Source organism: Anarhichas minor, unplaced genomic scaffold, assembly GCF_050575085.1.
Source record: "Anarhichas minor isolate MPS153535 unplaced genomic scaffold, ASM5057508v1 ptg000032l, whole genome shotgun sequence".
NCBI lineage: Eukaryota > Metazoa > Chordata > Actinopteri > Perciformes > Anarhichadidae > Anarhichas > Anarhichas minor.
The window spans coordinates 534,135-551,304 of record NW_027466478.1 but is presented as its reverse complement, the minus strand read 5'-3'; the positions used below and the strand labels follow the sequence as shown (position 1 = coordinate 551,304).

Here is a 17,170-nt window from a genome sequence, read left to right as displayed (position 1 = left end):
GACAGAAGTTTTTCCGTCAGCCTTGGGGACTCTGTCTCCTCCCCAGGGCACCTCCCATGTTGAGTTCCTCAGAATTCTATTCTTGGGCCAATCCTGTTTTCACAATGGAAACTCTTTAAAGCCATTGTTAGAGTTCATCACATTGTACTATGCTGAGGCGCGTGTGTTCTGGGAGGCTATGCTGAACTAGTTTAGCAGGAAATCCAACAGCAGCACACACACTACAGACTCCCCGCAGCGTTCAGCTGTTCCCTACTGATTCAAACAGGGCTAAAGAAATCGCCACACAATCCCCATTTCTCCAGACCATCATTCTTACTTTGTAAAAGAAAACAACAGCCCAAACAGAGAATCAAATGTCCGACCCTAACCCCGCGCATGGCGGGGTTAACGGACATTGCATATAGTCAAAATCAATGTAATTAACACAATAACAAGAACCAGTCACATATATTTATATGACAACAAAGCAACAAATCAATCCAGCAACACTGTGGTGCAAAAACACGTATTCCACCGCACACTGAAGAGCACGAGCCATTCAAATATTATTCACATCAGAGGGAACAATATTAACCATGGGTCAGAGTTTCCGTACAGGTGTGAACATTCTCCTGTCGAGTTTGTTTTTATAGATCACAACGATGTGTCGTACGCCTCTTTGAGACCCCTCTTTGTGCGTACGCAGCGTTATAAATCAGACCCCCAGGTCTTGAGTTGTGCTTTTGAGTCCTTGCCTCAGTGGTGGCTTCGGCCTTAACAAATTCTTGATTATATCATTTTACCTTTACCTCATTACCAATTATTTTCCTCGTGAATTATCAACTGAAAGTTTAAATCCCCATTTATATGCCCACTCTTCTATTTTCATAATCCCATCCTGCAGTTTATTTTTGGCCTTAGGACCAGGGGCGTCGTTAGGCCTATTTTAGGGGAGCTGAAGCCCCCCTAAAATGTTCTTCAGCCCCCCCCAAATAATTTGGCATTATTGGATAAAAAACTTTTTTTTTTTTTGGTGATGTCATTAAATTAAACTATTGTTTCTCACATGGACAAGTTATTTATAACTCTAACATGCTACATATGTGCGTGCGTTCTGGTTTGTATGTTTTCTCCCCCTTCAAATTACAATCCAACAGCCTATCATCATACTTAACGATATAAAGTTGACACTGTCAGGTCCATTCTCCATCCATTGTGTGCGGTCCCTTTAAGAATTAGGATTTGGGAGTGACGCAGATATTCTTTATTTTAGAAAAGTTCATATTTGTGTTGTCAAATTTCACTATGACCCTGAAATTCTGTCTCTTGTGTTATCATGTACTGAATGCAAGCAAAACTACAGAGCAAAATCACACTCTTTCTGATTGAACCAATCTATGAGCTGTCTGAAACAATGGATATCCAAAAAAAATTGCTATGCCCCCCCTTTCTTTGAATCCTAGAAACGCCCCTGCTTGGGACCATATGATCTGACAAAACAAGCAACTTCAAGATGTCTCCTGGATTCTAAGAAATGTTGATGGGCAATTTCTAACTATTTCTGGAGATGTAGACGAAACAATTAATCGATTAATTGGGAAATGATTGACAGATTAATTGATAATGAAAATCAGTCGTTGCAGTGATACAATATATTGGAGATAACATACACACATTGTTCAATATCTAATTTAAAGCAGTTAATAATGGAATGGATAGCATTGATTTTACATCATAAATGAGAGAATAGAATGTGGTGATGCCTAAACATTTTCACGTTATAAGCCATGTCAACACAAATTTATCATCGGAGTTTTATTTTGAAAGCGGAAGTCGCATTTTCCCCTCCCGTTAATTTGACGCCGCTCCGTTCCGTTAAGCTGCTCGCGGTGATAAGTGACGGACAGGTCAGAGGCGGTTAGATCCCGTTCGTCGTTAACGAGGACCGACGCTCAGCGGACGTTAACAGGACAGCGCGCGCTCTTTTCGTCCTTAAACACCGACGTCGTCGCTACATGCTCGCGCGGTTGTGAGCAGAAAAAGCGGACAAGATGATGATCTCCCCGTGGGACCGCTGGTTCTCCACAAGCTGCTGTCTGTGCTGCCATGTCCGCACAGGAACCATCATCCTGGGGGTCTGGTACATGGTAAGCGCCGCCTGTCGTCATGTCACTCACTGCTGCTACGGAGACATCCAGAAACCCTGAGGCGAGACATGACTTCATCACAAAGCGTTCACAATGTGCAGCACTATCATTATGCGGGCTTCTCCCAATATAAAGCACACATTTGTACTCACAGAAAAGGTTTGAATTATTATTCTTTTTGAACAAATCTTGAATCTGCATAATTCTGGTATACTTTTAGTGACAGAGGCATACAGAGGCCTGTAAAGGAGGGTTCTGTATATATAAACTATTAGTCACTTCATTTCAGGTGGGTTTATCCTTCTCTGCATCATTTATGTTATACATGGTTATTCTTACGATTGGGAACCTTTAGAAATAACTCATAATGTGGTATTTCCTCTCTTGATTGTATCCCTTTGTTAAACTGAATGTTCAAATGAGAGGGTTACCTGAACCAAACACCACATGTGGAAATATCTTGCCTCGCTCCTATGAATAAATCAGCGTTTGGCCTCTTCAGGTAGCAGGTTTCGTGTCAGGCCTATTGACTGCCGAGAATTTTCCATTGCACTCACCTGATCAATGGGGATGTATGAGTCATCTGCATAATGAGCTGCGCCACCCCAATACAAAGGCGTATGAATGTGGCTGGACTTAGAGCTGTTGCTGCAGACGTGTCGTTTAACACACCTGTCGGAGAAGGTCTTGGTATCATTATTCGGGTTTTCTAAAGTCTCTGTGTTGTGAAATATTTACGTGTCAGAATAAACGCAAATATTTAAAAAAATGTGTGCGTGTCTGTCCATGTTGCCTTTAATCTACCCGCATGTGCTCTGTCCCTAAGCTCATCAATGCCGTGGTGTTGCTCATCCTGCTCACAGCGCTCAGCGATCCTGAGCAGTACCACCTGACCAGCGCTGAGCTGGCTAATGACCTGGATGTCATGGATGACGCCAGTAAGTAGCCCAGAGGGCCAGTAAATGTACTCTGTGTATCTCACAATACCACTATCGGCTGGGTACTTATTTTTCTAGCATTCTAACATCTTAACAGTTTCCGTTTCATATAATTACATTTGCTCAGGTAAGCGGCTTGTTTGCATTCTGTAAGAAACCTGTGCGGTGTTTGTGTTCTACCTGAAACTAAATCTCCTACACCTGACCGTGACCGATGACTTGATCTCCACGTCAGTCAGCACTCCTTCTTTTTAATCCAAACGCCCAAAGCCACAGACATGTCCAATGTCCATCTGTACAGAGCATTTGAACAGCCATGCTTAACGGACCAGGTGCCCACTGGAACTGTTCCAGTCTGACTGGAGGTGGGCCGCAGCACACGCTGCTGTTGGCCTCTGATTGGGAACGACTGTGCTGTCCCAGTTCTGAGGGATTAGAGTGTCCGCCTGTCCGTAGGGACAAGAACACTATGATACTCCTCAGATATTTTAGGGTTGTTGAATATTCAGATTTGACAGACAACAAGCTGTAGCGACAGTTGTTTGTTTTTTTATGTTTCTCTGAATGTTTGACCCTCTGTCACTCCATACGGGTTGGAAATATGCCACTAATCCCGCTGAATAATATATCGCATAGTCAACACATTTTTTGGATGTTTTATTTTTAGCCAAAATAACTCGGCGTGTGTTTGATGCCGTGCTTTTCTTGAGTCCCCAGTCATTCTTTTTGGGACATTGGCTCAAACATATAGTTCAATATAGCATCAAAGCCAACACAGCAGCCAGTTAGAGCATCACATTTTCAGAATAGGACATAAAGCTGTGAGACAGACAAGAGAGATAAGCCCACCAGGCAATGAACAGGACGACTCTGCTGTTCCTGTGTTATCATATTCCTCTGCTATTTTGTTGTTGATGTTGAACACTGAAGGGACAAAATGTAGGATTTCTCACTCCACGGCACACTTTTTTTGCATATATGTGACTCAGATGTTTGTTAGTTTTTTCATAACCGTGTGAACAGCTCAAATCATTATGGAATCTGATCTTTTCAATTCAGACAAGTGGTCCTTAACCCTCTGGACCCCAAGTCTGTGGCCTTGGTTTTCACATTCGTATAAAAGTCCTGCACCTCTATGGAAACACAGCCATGGCTAGAAGTAGAGAGAACTAGAGATACAAATGTAGTGTGTGCAGTATAACACAGTTACATCGCCATAAATCATACAAAAGAAAACACAAGTTGTATTCCTTTGATCATTTATTTACAAATACAATTTATGTATACAACTTGTTTCCAAGTGTTACCAATGTTGGAACAAATGGAGGCTCTACGTGCTTCATACGTTGAACTATTTACATTTGTACAACCTCTACTTGCAGCTTCTCCTCAATGCACTGTGTTCAGAAGTCTGCAGTTCAGTCCAAGTTTCACGGAATTTTTGTCAAGTGACTGCTGGTCTCAGTCAAATCAATCATGGCTTCCTAGTTGCGCTGACGAGCTCAGAATTGAATGTTTTTTACAATATTTGGTTACTTTAAACGGTTTATTCGGTGGCGAGACTTTAAATGAGACATGTAGAATCAAATGTTTTTGATGAAATGTCACAGTTTTGAGCTTAGTTTCGGTTGCTTTTTGTGACGGAAGCGTTCGTCACACGTGACGTGTTCAGTGAAATGGAACCCAGTGGAGCATCTAGCAGCTGAAGAGACTGTCAGCAGTGGGAGGAGACCAAACACAGAGCCAAAAGGAGAGTGAATATTGGACTCATCCATATCAACTTGACGTGACTGTATGTCAGTGGCAAAAAAAAAAGAAAATCTCATTCAATCTCAGCTTTTTGACCGACTGTTGAAGCTGGCCGCAGTTTATTCTATTGATGGCGTTTTAGATCATTGGTTTGGAATATTCCAGATGTCTGATTCTGTCTGCCCTGTTGGCGCGTAGAGCTTAATGCCTTGTCTGGTTGACAGATGCAGCTCGCCATTTATCTCCTGCACAGAATTAGTTTTCAGTTGAACACGACGTTGTGAACATTTTCGCAAATTTGTTTTTGAAATCCAAATGGCATGGCTGAGCCAGAGTGACCTCACGCTGACGTGTAACCGCTGCTCTCTCTGCCTCAGACATGTGCATCGCCTCCGCCATCTCTCTGCTGATGATACTGATCTGCGGGATGGCAACATATGGTGCATACAAGGTAAACTCATGATTCCTAAGATTATACTCCATTTCCATAACATAAACCGTTTTAAACAGTATATTAATGTTGCCAGGCTACTGCTCTAAACACTTCTACTACATCTATTTTTGAAGTCTTTGAAAATAGAACTAATCCAGATTCCATCCCTACCCTTTTGTGTTATTTGTGAACACACTTCACGCTGTGATTTATGTCCACAGAGCTCCGCTTGTTTCTCTGCTGCTCTCGGATAAATACATCACCATAACTATACCTAAACAAAAGACATATCTCTGTTTCAGCTGCGCGCCGCCTGGATCGTCCCGTTTTTCTGCTACCAAATATTTGACTTTGCTCTCAACGCCCTGGTGGCTGTCAGCATCGTGGTTTACCCGAACACCGTACAGGATTACCTGCAGCAGCTGGTGAGGAACCTCAAGTGTTGAGGACAGAAATAGTTCGCTATACAGCTACTGATGCCTCTGCTGTCCAGCGACTGGTGCTCCTTTAACCTCTAATGAACCGTCTGCTGCTTGTGTTTTTCCGGACTGCCGTGCAGCCTGATAACTTCCCCTACAAAGAGGAGATTGCTGCTCTCAGTAACGTGTGCTTGGTCCTCATCGTGCTGCTCTTCATCGGCTCTATTCTCGGCTTCAAGGTAAAGTTTTCAAACCTTTCCTTTACACGTCGTCTTCATGCAATTAGCAGCACTTATTGCCTGCCAGAAAAGATGTATGATGCAACATTGTTACACATGCACCTGGTTATTTGATGTAACTTTTTGTACAGGTGAGGCTTTACATAGGCCCCATGTATTCTTTACAAGGTTATTATCTTTTAGTTTTTGGAAAGAGTCGTGCATCTCACAGCAGCTGTCCAGTAGGCCTTGTTCAGTCGATTTTTTTACATTTGTAAATATTTTATAATAGTAAAAAGAAAAGCACCAACGGAGATGACAAGTGTCCCAGGCAGCCATGAGAGTGTGACAGCGAGCAGCTTGCACAATACTGAACAAAACTGAAGCAGCTAAATGTTGTTATTTCCTACTGTGACATGTTGAAATGTGAAATACGCTGAAAGTAGAACGGGACCTACTGATACGTACTTTGTCGCTGTTGGGTTTCCCACTTCCGGGGAAGGATTTAATATCGCAGCGACAGACGACTAGTCAGTCTCTTGTATCTCTTCAGCCATGCGGCATGGCTCCAGGGATGTCAGTTGATCCGCCTCTCGGGTGAGGCTGAAATATCTCAACAGCTGCTGGATGGATTGCCATGACATTTGGTACAGACACTCATGGTACCCATAGGATGAACCCTAATGACTTTGTCGGTCCACTGACTTGTCAGCCAACAGCAAGTACATGTTTTCACTTATCTGGTTTGCACAAAGCTTTGTACAGACATTCATGGTTCCCACATGATGAATCCTACTCAGCTGGATGATCCCCTGACTTTTCCTCCAGCGCCACTATGAGGGTGAATTTTAAGTGAAGTATCTTATTAGTATTGGATTCATTAGCATGAATACCATTGATTCCATTTATTGTGAGGAGGACATGAATGTAATAACTATAGTGATCCCCTGACTTTTCATCTAGCGCCATTATTTTTTAGGATGACATCTCTATAAGGTCCCAATGTTATATATGTATATGCATTTATGTGCATATATAGTGAAGCATGTGTACGGCTATACATATGTATTTATACGTCCGTCTGACTGTATGCATGTACACATTATTGATCTGTTCTGTGATGCTTTGTTTTAACAATTACCTTATTGCTTTTATTGTCTTGTGAAGCACTTTGTAATACCTGGTTTAAAAAGTGCTATCTGATTAAATGTTTTATGATAAATGTATATTATTATCATTATCATGGTAAAATTTCTCAATTGGTCCAATACGTGAATTATGACCAAATACCTGCAAAACTAATTCCCGTCAGCCTAACACGCTGAACTAAGATGGTGAACATAGTAAGCATTAAACATTAGCATGTTAGCATGCTGCTGGCATGGCTGTATACTGTGTGTCTTGTGAATATGGGGTTTGTGTTGTGTAGTTACAGACGATCCAGTAGAGCCGTCAGGTATGTTGTTGTGGTTATGATGCAGCTCTGCTGACAACCAAAAACACTTGTATCAAGTCTGAGATCAGAAGACAAACGGATTATTTTAATAGCAGCAGTTATGGTTTGGAATGTGATCGATGGAGTCATTCTTAGATTGTATACGTCGCTCCTCCACCTTAGTGACCCCCAGAATCTGTTCTGGCCGATGGAATAACTTGCTTAGCACAATCAGCAGCATTATGACACCGTTTGCTCAGCAGAGTGGGAGCTAACTTAAATGATCTCTATGCAAATGGGTCTCCTCAGATTCCCGCGGAGGCTGTTCAAACCTCTGTGAGCATTGAAGCGGCTTCTTAATTGGGTTACTATAGAAGTTAGAGAGCTCTGTCCGCCTTTGGTTTGTGCCAGCGGATGGATTCAGCAGATGGTGTTGTGATTGGCCGGGAAGTTCCAGTAGCATTCCTGGATGACAGAGAACAACAGGAACTTGTTTTTGCTCCTCTGAAGTGATGTACTGAGCCTTCAGACAGAGTCTGAATTCAGAAAGTGGGTGAATGGATTGTTTTCTGTATTTTCTGTAATTTTTCTCTGTCATTGAGATAACATCTCTGAATAACATACTACAGCCTCCGTGATGCGCATGTTATCGTGGGGCCATCTGTGTGTGTTCCTGTGCAGAATATATAGGACAGGAACGTTACACTGACACCACAGCTTCTCTGGGGATGACATGACCTCATTATTTTACAGAGGAAAGTGGAAAAGCCGGTTTCCTGAAACTAAAAACTATAGTGTGCTCACAGTCGAAGACACATTCTCCATCTTAGCTTAGCGTGTTAGCATGCTAATTAGCTCAGAATAAAGCTGAGGCTGATGGGAATGTTATTGATTTTGTAGCTATTGTGTCATGAACCAAAGAGTTGGACGTATTAGAGAGTTATTACAATGAATCCCAAGAAGGATATGAATGTCTGTACAAAATGTTATGGCAATCCATTCAATAGTTGTTGAGATGTTTGAGTCTTGACCAAAGTGGAGGTCAGACCAACACAGCTAGCGTGGCTAGCAACCATTTGTGTGTTGTCAAGAGAAGCTAAATATGTTTAACCAAAGCCTTTATCACGTACCATGACCCTAAGTAGTGTTTTAGATTTGTGCTAAATAAGGTGTTGCTGTAATGCAGTTGAAGCTTCTAATCTGCGATGGTGTTGTCTCTCTCTGTGTGATTTCAGGCCTACCTGATGGCGTGTGTGTGGAACTGCTACAGATATGTGAGCGGCCGCGGTGCCTCAGAAATCCTGCTCTATGTCACGACCAATGACACCACGGTAGGTCACCTCTGCTGCTTCATACCATCAGACCCATATCACCATGATGACTTCATAGTTTAAAATCAAGGTTCAAAAGATAAGAGTGGCGATGATATATCCAGTAGTGTTGTCATTGTCAACAGGTCCTGTGAAAAGAACAAAACCAACAGTGTGTGCCCCGAACTCGTTTTACTGACATAACCAAGGCTCAGTCATTTCTTAAAACTGCTGAGCACTGTAGTTTTTTGCAACTTAAATCAAACGGGAAGAAAGTCTGGGACTGTTTTCAGCGGCGGATTCATTTATTAATTCATTTCTATCACCTTTTCCCCTGTCAGACCACCTGTGTGAGTGTTCATAATGTTTTCTAATGAGGCGTTGCGTTCTACAGACAGATAATAAGTCATTCCTCATACGCAGTGTACAGCTGAACAAATACTTTAGTCAGCGTTAACTGTAAGAAATATTACCTCAATGGATTCAAATGTCTGGCTATCAAACCAAATGATTCACAAGTCAGCACACGTTGATCAAATGTAGAAGTGAAAAGTACATCCACTGTGTGCATGTGTGCAATATGTTACAATATGTCACCCTCTGCTCAGGCCAGTCTGTCAACTGTAAAGTCATCATGTCGGGGGAGGGAGGAAGTATAAAGATGGGCTGTAGTAGTGTGGATGATTGGACAGACTTGGACTGACGGATTGGGCTCCAAGCTGGCAAAGCCATTATAACGGTGGCGGAGGCACAGTGGTAGTACAGGAAGTGAGCTCTGGGTCGGTGTCCTGTTGCTCAGGCCTGGCCCCCTGACCGCTGTGACCCCGCTGCCCACACACTTAGTATATCTACTTCTACTTTGACAGAAAGGAGAAGAAAAAAAGTAGGCTGTTTATTTCCTAACACCCGACTCACCTCAGCAGGTATATGGTTTTTCAATTAGAGCCTGACATATTCAATTTGAGCTCCCCACAGACCACAGGCAGGTTCGTGGCAGCTTGTATGGCTATACATCAGTAATGCAGCGGTCAGGTCAAAGGTCCACTAATGGGTTCCGTATGAGCCAAATTCCTTCACACATGCATTCTTTTATTTCATTCAGGGTTTTCAATTCTAACCAATGAAATGACGACTGACGCTAGCAGATTTCATCAGCTGTAGCTTGCTAATGCAAGCTAATGCTCATGCCAAAACTCCATGAGTTGGATGACTGGAAACTGTCTCTAGCTTAATTTCTTTATGTTTTCACCTGATTTGTTTTAAAAAACAAAGCTTGTGAAATGGTCTTAAATAAGCTCTTGATGTGTATCGATTAGTGCTGGGCAACGATTAAAATATTTAATCGCGATTAATCGCATGGAATTTTTGTGATTAATCGCGATTAATCGCATTGTTATGGCAAAGTTCAATAATGAATTCAAAAGTAGTGTATTGCGCACTTTTATTTTAAAAGTACTGCTATATGAACAAAAGGGAAATAACATTTGGTTCACGAGATGCAGGTAGCATGTTTTATACTTAATGTGAATATAATTCATACTTTGTTGGCATCTTATTCTGAAAACCGGATGTTCGTCGGAAGAAACCGGATGTTGTCTCACGTTAATCTTTCTGCTAACTTTCAAAGTCCTTCGCTCGCTCCCGATCTGTGCCGTTTAAATGTGTTTACCGTGAATTTCAGCATATAGGTGCACTAACATGTCAGTGTCTGCTGAGTTGACCACGGAGATCATTTTTTTTTTCCCATCTTAAAAAAGGCTCAAGGACATACACACACACACACACACACACACACACACATACATACACAACTGACTATAGGATGTTTGCTGCCTTTAATCCCACTGTTCTTGTCATCCTCTTGTTGTTATGTCTATGTATTGTCTCTTGTCTTTCAATTAAAAAATAAAAATCAAATTTTAAATGCGTTAACGCGCGATAAAATAATTGTCGGCGTTAATTGATGAATGCGTTAACGCGAAATTAACGCGTTAACTTGCCCAGCACTAGTATAGATACATGATGTGGTGCTAGAGGAGTGATGCTAAAGCTACATGTCCCAGGTAAAGAGCTATAATTAGGTGAATAGTTGTTTGCTTGAATTACTGGCCACTATAGTTCAGGGCATTGATCCGTAGGAGAGGCTGATGACTGAATGCCCACGTCATCCTTTAACAGTTAGGATGGTTCACCTTCTCTTAGGAAAGAGTCCGTCTCTATGGACTGAAACCTCCAATGACTCATTGTTTAAGACATGGCAGACACAGGACAGACACATAGTCTTTTTGCATTGAGAGAGCCTACACTTCTGTTAGCCATGGTGTCAACAGCAAAACCAGAATGTTGAGTCACACTTCAGACGTTCTGCCTCCACAGTCTCAGCGTTGCTTCTTCTACCTGAGAAAGAGAGGAGCAGAAAGCTTCTTGTCATAGCCCGTATTTAACAGTCCAAGACCCAAAGACTTTCAGTTTACTGTCAGACAACTTAGAAAGCTGCGACCAGTACGTTTGGCTATTTTCTTTTACTTACGACACAACTAAGCTATTAATCCATTATCAAAAAGAATGTTGCACAATAGATCTTATTTGGATCAATTAATCAATGTATTGACAAATGGTTCCAGCTCTAGTCGATCAACAGTAGTCTGCTCATCCACGAATGAAGCAAATATAGTCAAGCTGCTTTGTACCTCCCCGAGGTTATTGACATTTGCTTTGGCCCCTCCCCACTATGATCTCAATCTTACCATGTTAATGGTACAATCATTTTTACATAGAGCAAACAGCACATTAGAATTTGGTGAACAATTTCCAAAACAGAAGAGCACACTAATGCTTCATCCACTAGTTGAACACGCACACAGTTATGACGTAGAATAAATAAATGTCTCTTTAGAAAGATGATCTTTCACTGTTTCTCAAACCTGACAGAGTTCTATTGTGAAGTGGAGAATAAATCTCCATTACCGAGGCATGATTGTTGTCCTCTGCATATGGCAAATGCACCTTTTATGATCTACGACGTTTACAAAGGCTTTTTTATAAATGTAACTAATATATGTATGTAATATATACAATGCAAATAAGATACAAAGAAACAAAGACCTGCTATCTCAACAGTAAGACAACCCTACCTTCGGCAAAAGAGAAAATATATAATAATCTTTTGTGACACCACCCTAGCATGCAAGTTTGTTATTGTACTTAATTAAATTAATGTTTTCCATTTTATTCTATTCATTTCATGTAATGTAGTCTGTTGTTTTCATGGCGAAGTGCTTCCTGTCCACCAGTTTAATTCTCTCTGTGTTAAATGTGCCGTACGGTTATAGATGCCTTGCCTTACATACTGGATTGTACGTTGTACATGTTATATCATGGAATTTGGTTTAAATCCTGTAGTTTAGCCTATTCAATAGGAAATCATCGCCATGTTTCTACAGTAGCCCAGAAGGGACAAACCAAACACTGTCTCTAGATGGGAGACATTCACGTTTTTGCGTTGACCACCGTCTTTCTCCTTCACACTTCGCCCACGGGAGAAGTTTCAGTTGGTTGCAAACTGCAACCTCACCGCTAGATCCATCACACTGCCCCTTAAATCCAAAGGACCTTTCTACTGTTTCATTCTTGTGTTTGGTATTGCACCAAAGCTGGTGTCATGTCACTTTAACAAAAAGCAATTGACAGAGTTGTCAGCATTTAGCACTGCTTAACACTATTCAGTTTGAATTTTACCTCCTCTCTTGCAAAGTTCACTCATAACCAAAATCTTTTTTTCCTCCTCTTCGCCCTTCATCCCCAGGTGCTGCTGCCTCCGTATGATGACAGCGTCAGCGTCCCTCTCAAGCAGGCTCCTCCCCCCTCCACCACTGCCACAGCATGAAAACATTCCCAGCATCCTGCTGACTGGACCCTGCTGTTAATATAACCCCCTCCCCAGCAAGATTTATGCACCACACTGCCTCTCCAGTGTACACAGACGACACAGACATTCCAGTACACCCATGCATGCACCGACGCATATAAAATCATCGTATGCCCATGCACACACCTGCCACTACCGTGACCTCTCATCCCTCCCCGTTATTTTATTGGCGAGCTCGTATTCTCTTCCATGCATCCGCTCTGTTTCTGTTTCCAGACGTGATGTGCATTTCAATGCATTTGAACCTGGGTGCATAAAGTGTTAGATTCTATATATTTGTATTAATCCTAGTCACGCTGCGTGTACCCGTAATAGTATTTTGTGTCCTACCTTTGATGGTCATATCTAACTTATGCACAAATGATCTTATTGCCCAGAGTGATGAGTGAACAGTGGTCGCGTGTTCCCCGTTCGTCTCGTCTCTGCTCGTGATCAGGGTCGGATTGCCTTTATTCATAACTTTCTCTCTGATGGGGGGCCATTTATGGGGGTGAGCCATGTGTGAAGTGTCACCTTGACTGGAAGTTGTCCCAAAGAAACGCACCTGCCTGTATTCTGACATGATCACAAAGCAACCTACTGTATATCGAACATATCACCTTCTTTTACCGTTTTACCCAACTACAAACCCATTAGTCTTGTGTTATCAGGAGTGTTGAGTTGTGCTGGTTGACCTTTATAACGTTTAAATGTAACCGTGTGTTTCTACTGATGGACGAGGAAAATGTATTCCCGGCTATTTATCTATTTTAAAAGCACAGAAGTAGCGCTGATCTGGAATCAGTTTGCTCTATAAAGTTGCTATGAATGAGTCGCTCGAGGGAACCCGGGGCAGTGACTCTGGATCGGGGCCTCTCTGTGTCCAGGAGCTCAGTAAATACGGCCCTGGTTGTGTTTTTTCAATTAAAACCAACGGGAGCTTCTGTTCTGTGTAAACACAAAGTCTGCTCCACCAGATGCAGCTATTGGCCGGCTGCTCTCTGGCCAGAAACATGTTGTGCAAGGACACACAAGTCGAACCCCAGAGCTGCTGCTGTATGAAAAATACAAGATGTGACATTTATTTGTGTATTAAAAGTCTAATTTCACCGACAGATGGTTGTGTTTCATTTTGAATGTACAAGGTACAAAGTTTTGTTAGAAAAAGTGTTTCTGTTGCCTAACGGGCAGATGTGCCCCTGGAAACTGTTGGTAAGAGGTGACTGTGTGCAGTGTAAATGTGCTCATTGTGTGGAGGGCAGGTAGCCCCAGAGTGGTTAGAATTATGACTCTACTTACAGTCTTTCCATAAACTGCTGCTCAAATGGGGATGTGGGGAGTTCACCTCTTTCACAGTCGCTGTGGACCTGTTAGACTGCAGGAGAATATGAATGTATTTTCTCTTAGAGGAGAGACTTCAAACATGTTCAAACTGAAACTCCAACTTTATGACAGTTTATTTGGATTATTTTTAATAAACAACACGGGAAAATAAGTGCAACGTCTAGCTTTTAAAAAATGATTCAAGCCTTGACACCAAATAACACAGAAATTGACAAGGACAACAAACTACACCCAATGGATAGTATAAGAACCTCCAGAGAAGATCCCAAGTCGTACCAGAATTTAAACACACAAGACCTTTAATATGTAAAAGATCCATTAAATCTCTTTAACCTGAAAGCACAAGAGAAAGGCAAATTAAATTATTAAACTCTTTTTAATTCTTTAATGTAAGAACAAACTGAGCAAGCTTTAGCTCCACCTATATCTCATTATGAAATGTTTCAAGGTGCAGAATAAGAGGTTCAGTCCCCGCTCTCTGTTAGTGAAAGTCTCCAGAGTTTTTCTGAGCCGAACAAGAGGCGTCTCCATGGTTTAGTGAGAGGGGGAGTAAACAGGGAACAGAGGGGGGCAGAGCAATGCAAGTGTCTGGACAGACAGAAACAGACTGCAGGCTGGGATGCGTGCATGTGTACTGTCTGGAGCTTCTGGGGACTGATTCTTCCTGCTGGAACTCCTCTCTTCACTCACTGAGGGGATTTATTGAGAAACCTGCAGGAGTTGAGGAGACATCTGATCACAGGGTGAGTAGTTTTTGATTTATTTTCCTGATAGCATGAGTCTGTTGTGTGGCTGACCACTGCAGGCTCTATTTGCATACTTGGAAATTTCTTTTATTTTTATTTTAGGATAACTTGTCGTTTTTCTTTGTAAAACACATGGTAAAAAAAAAAGAGGAATCACCAGCTGGGACCTCTTTAAGGTTGCACATCATCGTAGTTTCCATCACCTGCATCGTGAAAAGCCATCAAAGGCGGGGCGGGGGGGTGCAAAACAGAGACCAGGTCCCATAAACCCTGTTAGATACACACTGTTTCCGTGTTTGGTAGTAAACACAGCCTTGGCTTTCACTCATCAGAGGGGTTGCTCTGTGACCAAATCCCACCATTTCATCTCTGTAAAAAAAATCCTATTTAAAAGAAAACGTAAAGGATAATTACATGTTTCCAATGCCACTCATGTATCTGTTTATAATCAGTTTTAGTTTGGAAATCGCTTTTTCCAAATGATGTACATATTACATGAAGCATCTGTCCACACATGACAGAGATACTGGACTGACTTATGGAGAGTGAAACACATTTAAGCTTGGTACTGTGGTACAGTATGGAGGTCTATGGACCTTTAATTATTATTATAAATAATAATAATAAACTTTATTTTTAGAGTGTTTATCAAAAAAATACAAGTGCTTTACAGATAAAAATAAAATATCAACACGTTTAAAAGGCTAAATTAAAAATGTAAGAATCGTATAAAAAATCGATCAAATAAACAGGCAGCTCAGATCAAATTCGAATATGCTTCCAGATAAAAGTATGTTTATAGACCAGCCTTATTTCCTCCGACAGCTTGTTCCAGAGCCTCGGGGCTCTGAATACAAACAGAACAAAAGAAAGATTAGATAGTACATTTGTTACACTCATAGATACTTGATGAAGAAAGCTCTGTCAGACCTGTGGCAGAGAGATGTCAAACAGATGTGAGGTCAGAGGTGTCAACAGCTCTGTGGGATGCCACATGGATGTGTGACCCCTGCAGGTCTCAGGTCAGCTGCTACCATAAACTGCCTGGGCGGCAAACAGACACTGAGCGCTGATTCAGTGTCATCACCCCGAATCCTTTAATTCTAACATCTTACATGTTGCCTTAGAATTAAGATGTGTCCTGTATGACCAACACAACCTCTTTCTGCTTCTGAATGTGGACATATTGGCTACTTCTACACCGATCACAGACAGGTTTCAGACAGCAGTGGACATGACGGATAACTGCTCTCCTGGGGACCGGATGGGGAAACAGTCTGTGGTTCTTTTCAGCCTCTCTTAAATCTCTTTAAACCACCTGTGCAGCAAAACACCCAAAAGCTCATTCATGGAGCGTTCTGCCGACTTCATATGGCGGCAGATAGGAAAACTCTCATGTGGAGCCCACATGAACCCAAAACGCATGTCAATATGTTGCATTTCATCAGACTATGCCATCTGAAATGGGCTCTTTCCTGTGGCTCTAGAAAACCGATGCTATGTGCGCTACATCGATACACACTAAAATGTGAAATCTGAAGCTGAGGAGGTCAAACATGCAGGAGGTGAATGTTCTCCCTATTTATATCCCTCCTCATTAACTTAAATGCTCTGTGGGATTAACTAGTTACCTTACTGATACAGAGTCACTATATTTGTTTCCTATACCAAGGAGCTTATGTTTTCAGACCTGCACGGTTGTTGGTTTGTTGGTTAAAAGCAGATTTCAACAGATAATTAACAGATTTCAGGGAAATTTGGTGTATTGAGGAATTATGGATTTGTGGTGTAAATAGCACCGCCATGTGGCCATTTGTAAAGCCCATTACATTTTTATGGATTTCTGATCCCTGGAAACGCATCTCAATCAGCTTCTTACTACCAACGCAACATTTTATGCCAAAGCTGGAACAGTTTGAGTTATTTCACATGAGAGATTTCTGTATTTGTATCTTTTCAAAACAGATTTTGTTTTTGTTTGCCATTCCTCCCATAAGTTGCATCCGAAGTTATTCATTTGCTTTTTCTGATGTGTCATACCATTTGGATGCCAAACTCTGGGTGCAGCCTAATTGGCATAGACTGCCCTCACATGTTATTATGAGATTAAGATGACAGGTGCACAACTTTAGACAATCCTGCAAATTTTAATAGCATTCACATTTTGGCGGTGATCCAGCAACGTGATATATTTTAATGCCATCAATTATGAGTCTGACTTGCATCAAATTTAGCAAAATGGATCCTTGTTCAAAATCAAATAGGGCTGTGGAGGTCTTTAAACGTCACAACCATCAGCCTGACTGTTATTGTGTTTATGTTGATTCAGATTGAACATTTTCAAAAAGAAAATGATGTGATGAAAATAACACATTTCCTTATTTTCCCTCTTGCCTTATTGCCTCTCTCTGTTTCTGTCTCTGTCTTTCCTGTTCAATGCAGGCTTGTTCTCTGCTTGCACTGCATTGTGGGATTCTATCAGTTCTTGCTCTTCTCTCTCTCTTGCTCTCTCTTAACGCTGCAGTTGTCACATCTTATCAGA

The 17,170-nt window shown here is 41.7% G+C and overlaps 1 protein-coding gene across 1 annotated transcript; it reads left to right on the top strand.

Moving 5' to 3' along the window:
• Positions 1–2,033: 2,033 nt before the first annotated feature.
• Positions 2,034–13,289, top strand: LOC142964858 (lysosomal-associated transmembrane protein 4B-like). The gene is made up of 7 exons (XM_076105407.1): positions 2,034–2,129; positions 2,956–3,067; positions 5,194–5,267; positions 5,552–5,674; positions 5,809–5,907; positions 8,557–8,652; positions 12,437–13,289. The coding sequence occupies exons 1-7, from the start codon at positions 2,034–2,036 to the stop codon at positions 12,515–12,517; spliced, it is 681 nt and encodes a 226-aa protein (XP_075961522.1). The 3' UTR covers positions 12,518–13,289.
• The last annotated feature ends 3,881 nt before the right edge of the window (positions 13,290–17,170 follow it).

Coding starts and splice junctions, on each gene's coding strand:
- LOC142964858 (XM_076105407.1), top strand. CDS start 2,034: ATGATGATCTCCCCGTGGGACCGCTGGTTCTCCACAAGCTGCTGTCTG. Junction 2,130..2,955: donor TCCTGGGGGTCTGGTACATG/GTAAGCGCCGCC, acceptor TCTGTCCCTAAG/CTCATCAATGCCGTGGTGTT. Junction 5,675..5,808: donor AGGATTACCTGCAGCAGCTG/GTGAGGAACCTC, acceptor ACTGCCGTGCAG/CCTGATAACTTCCCCTACAA.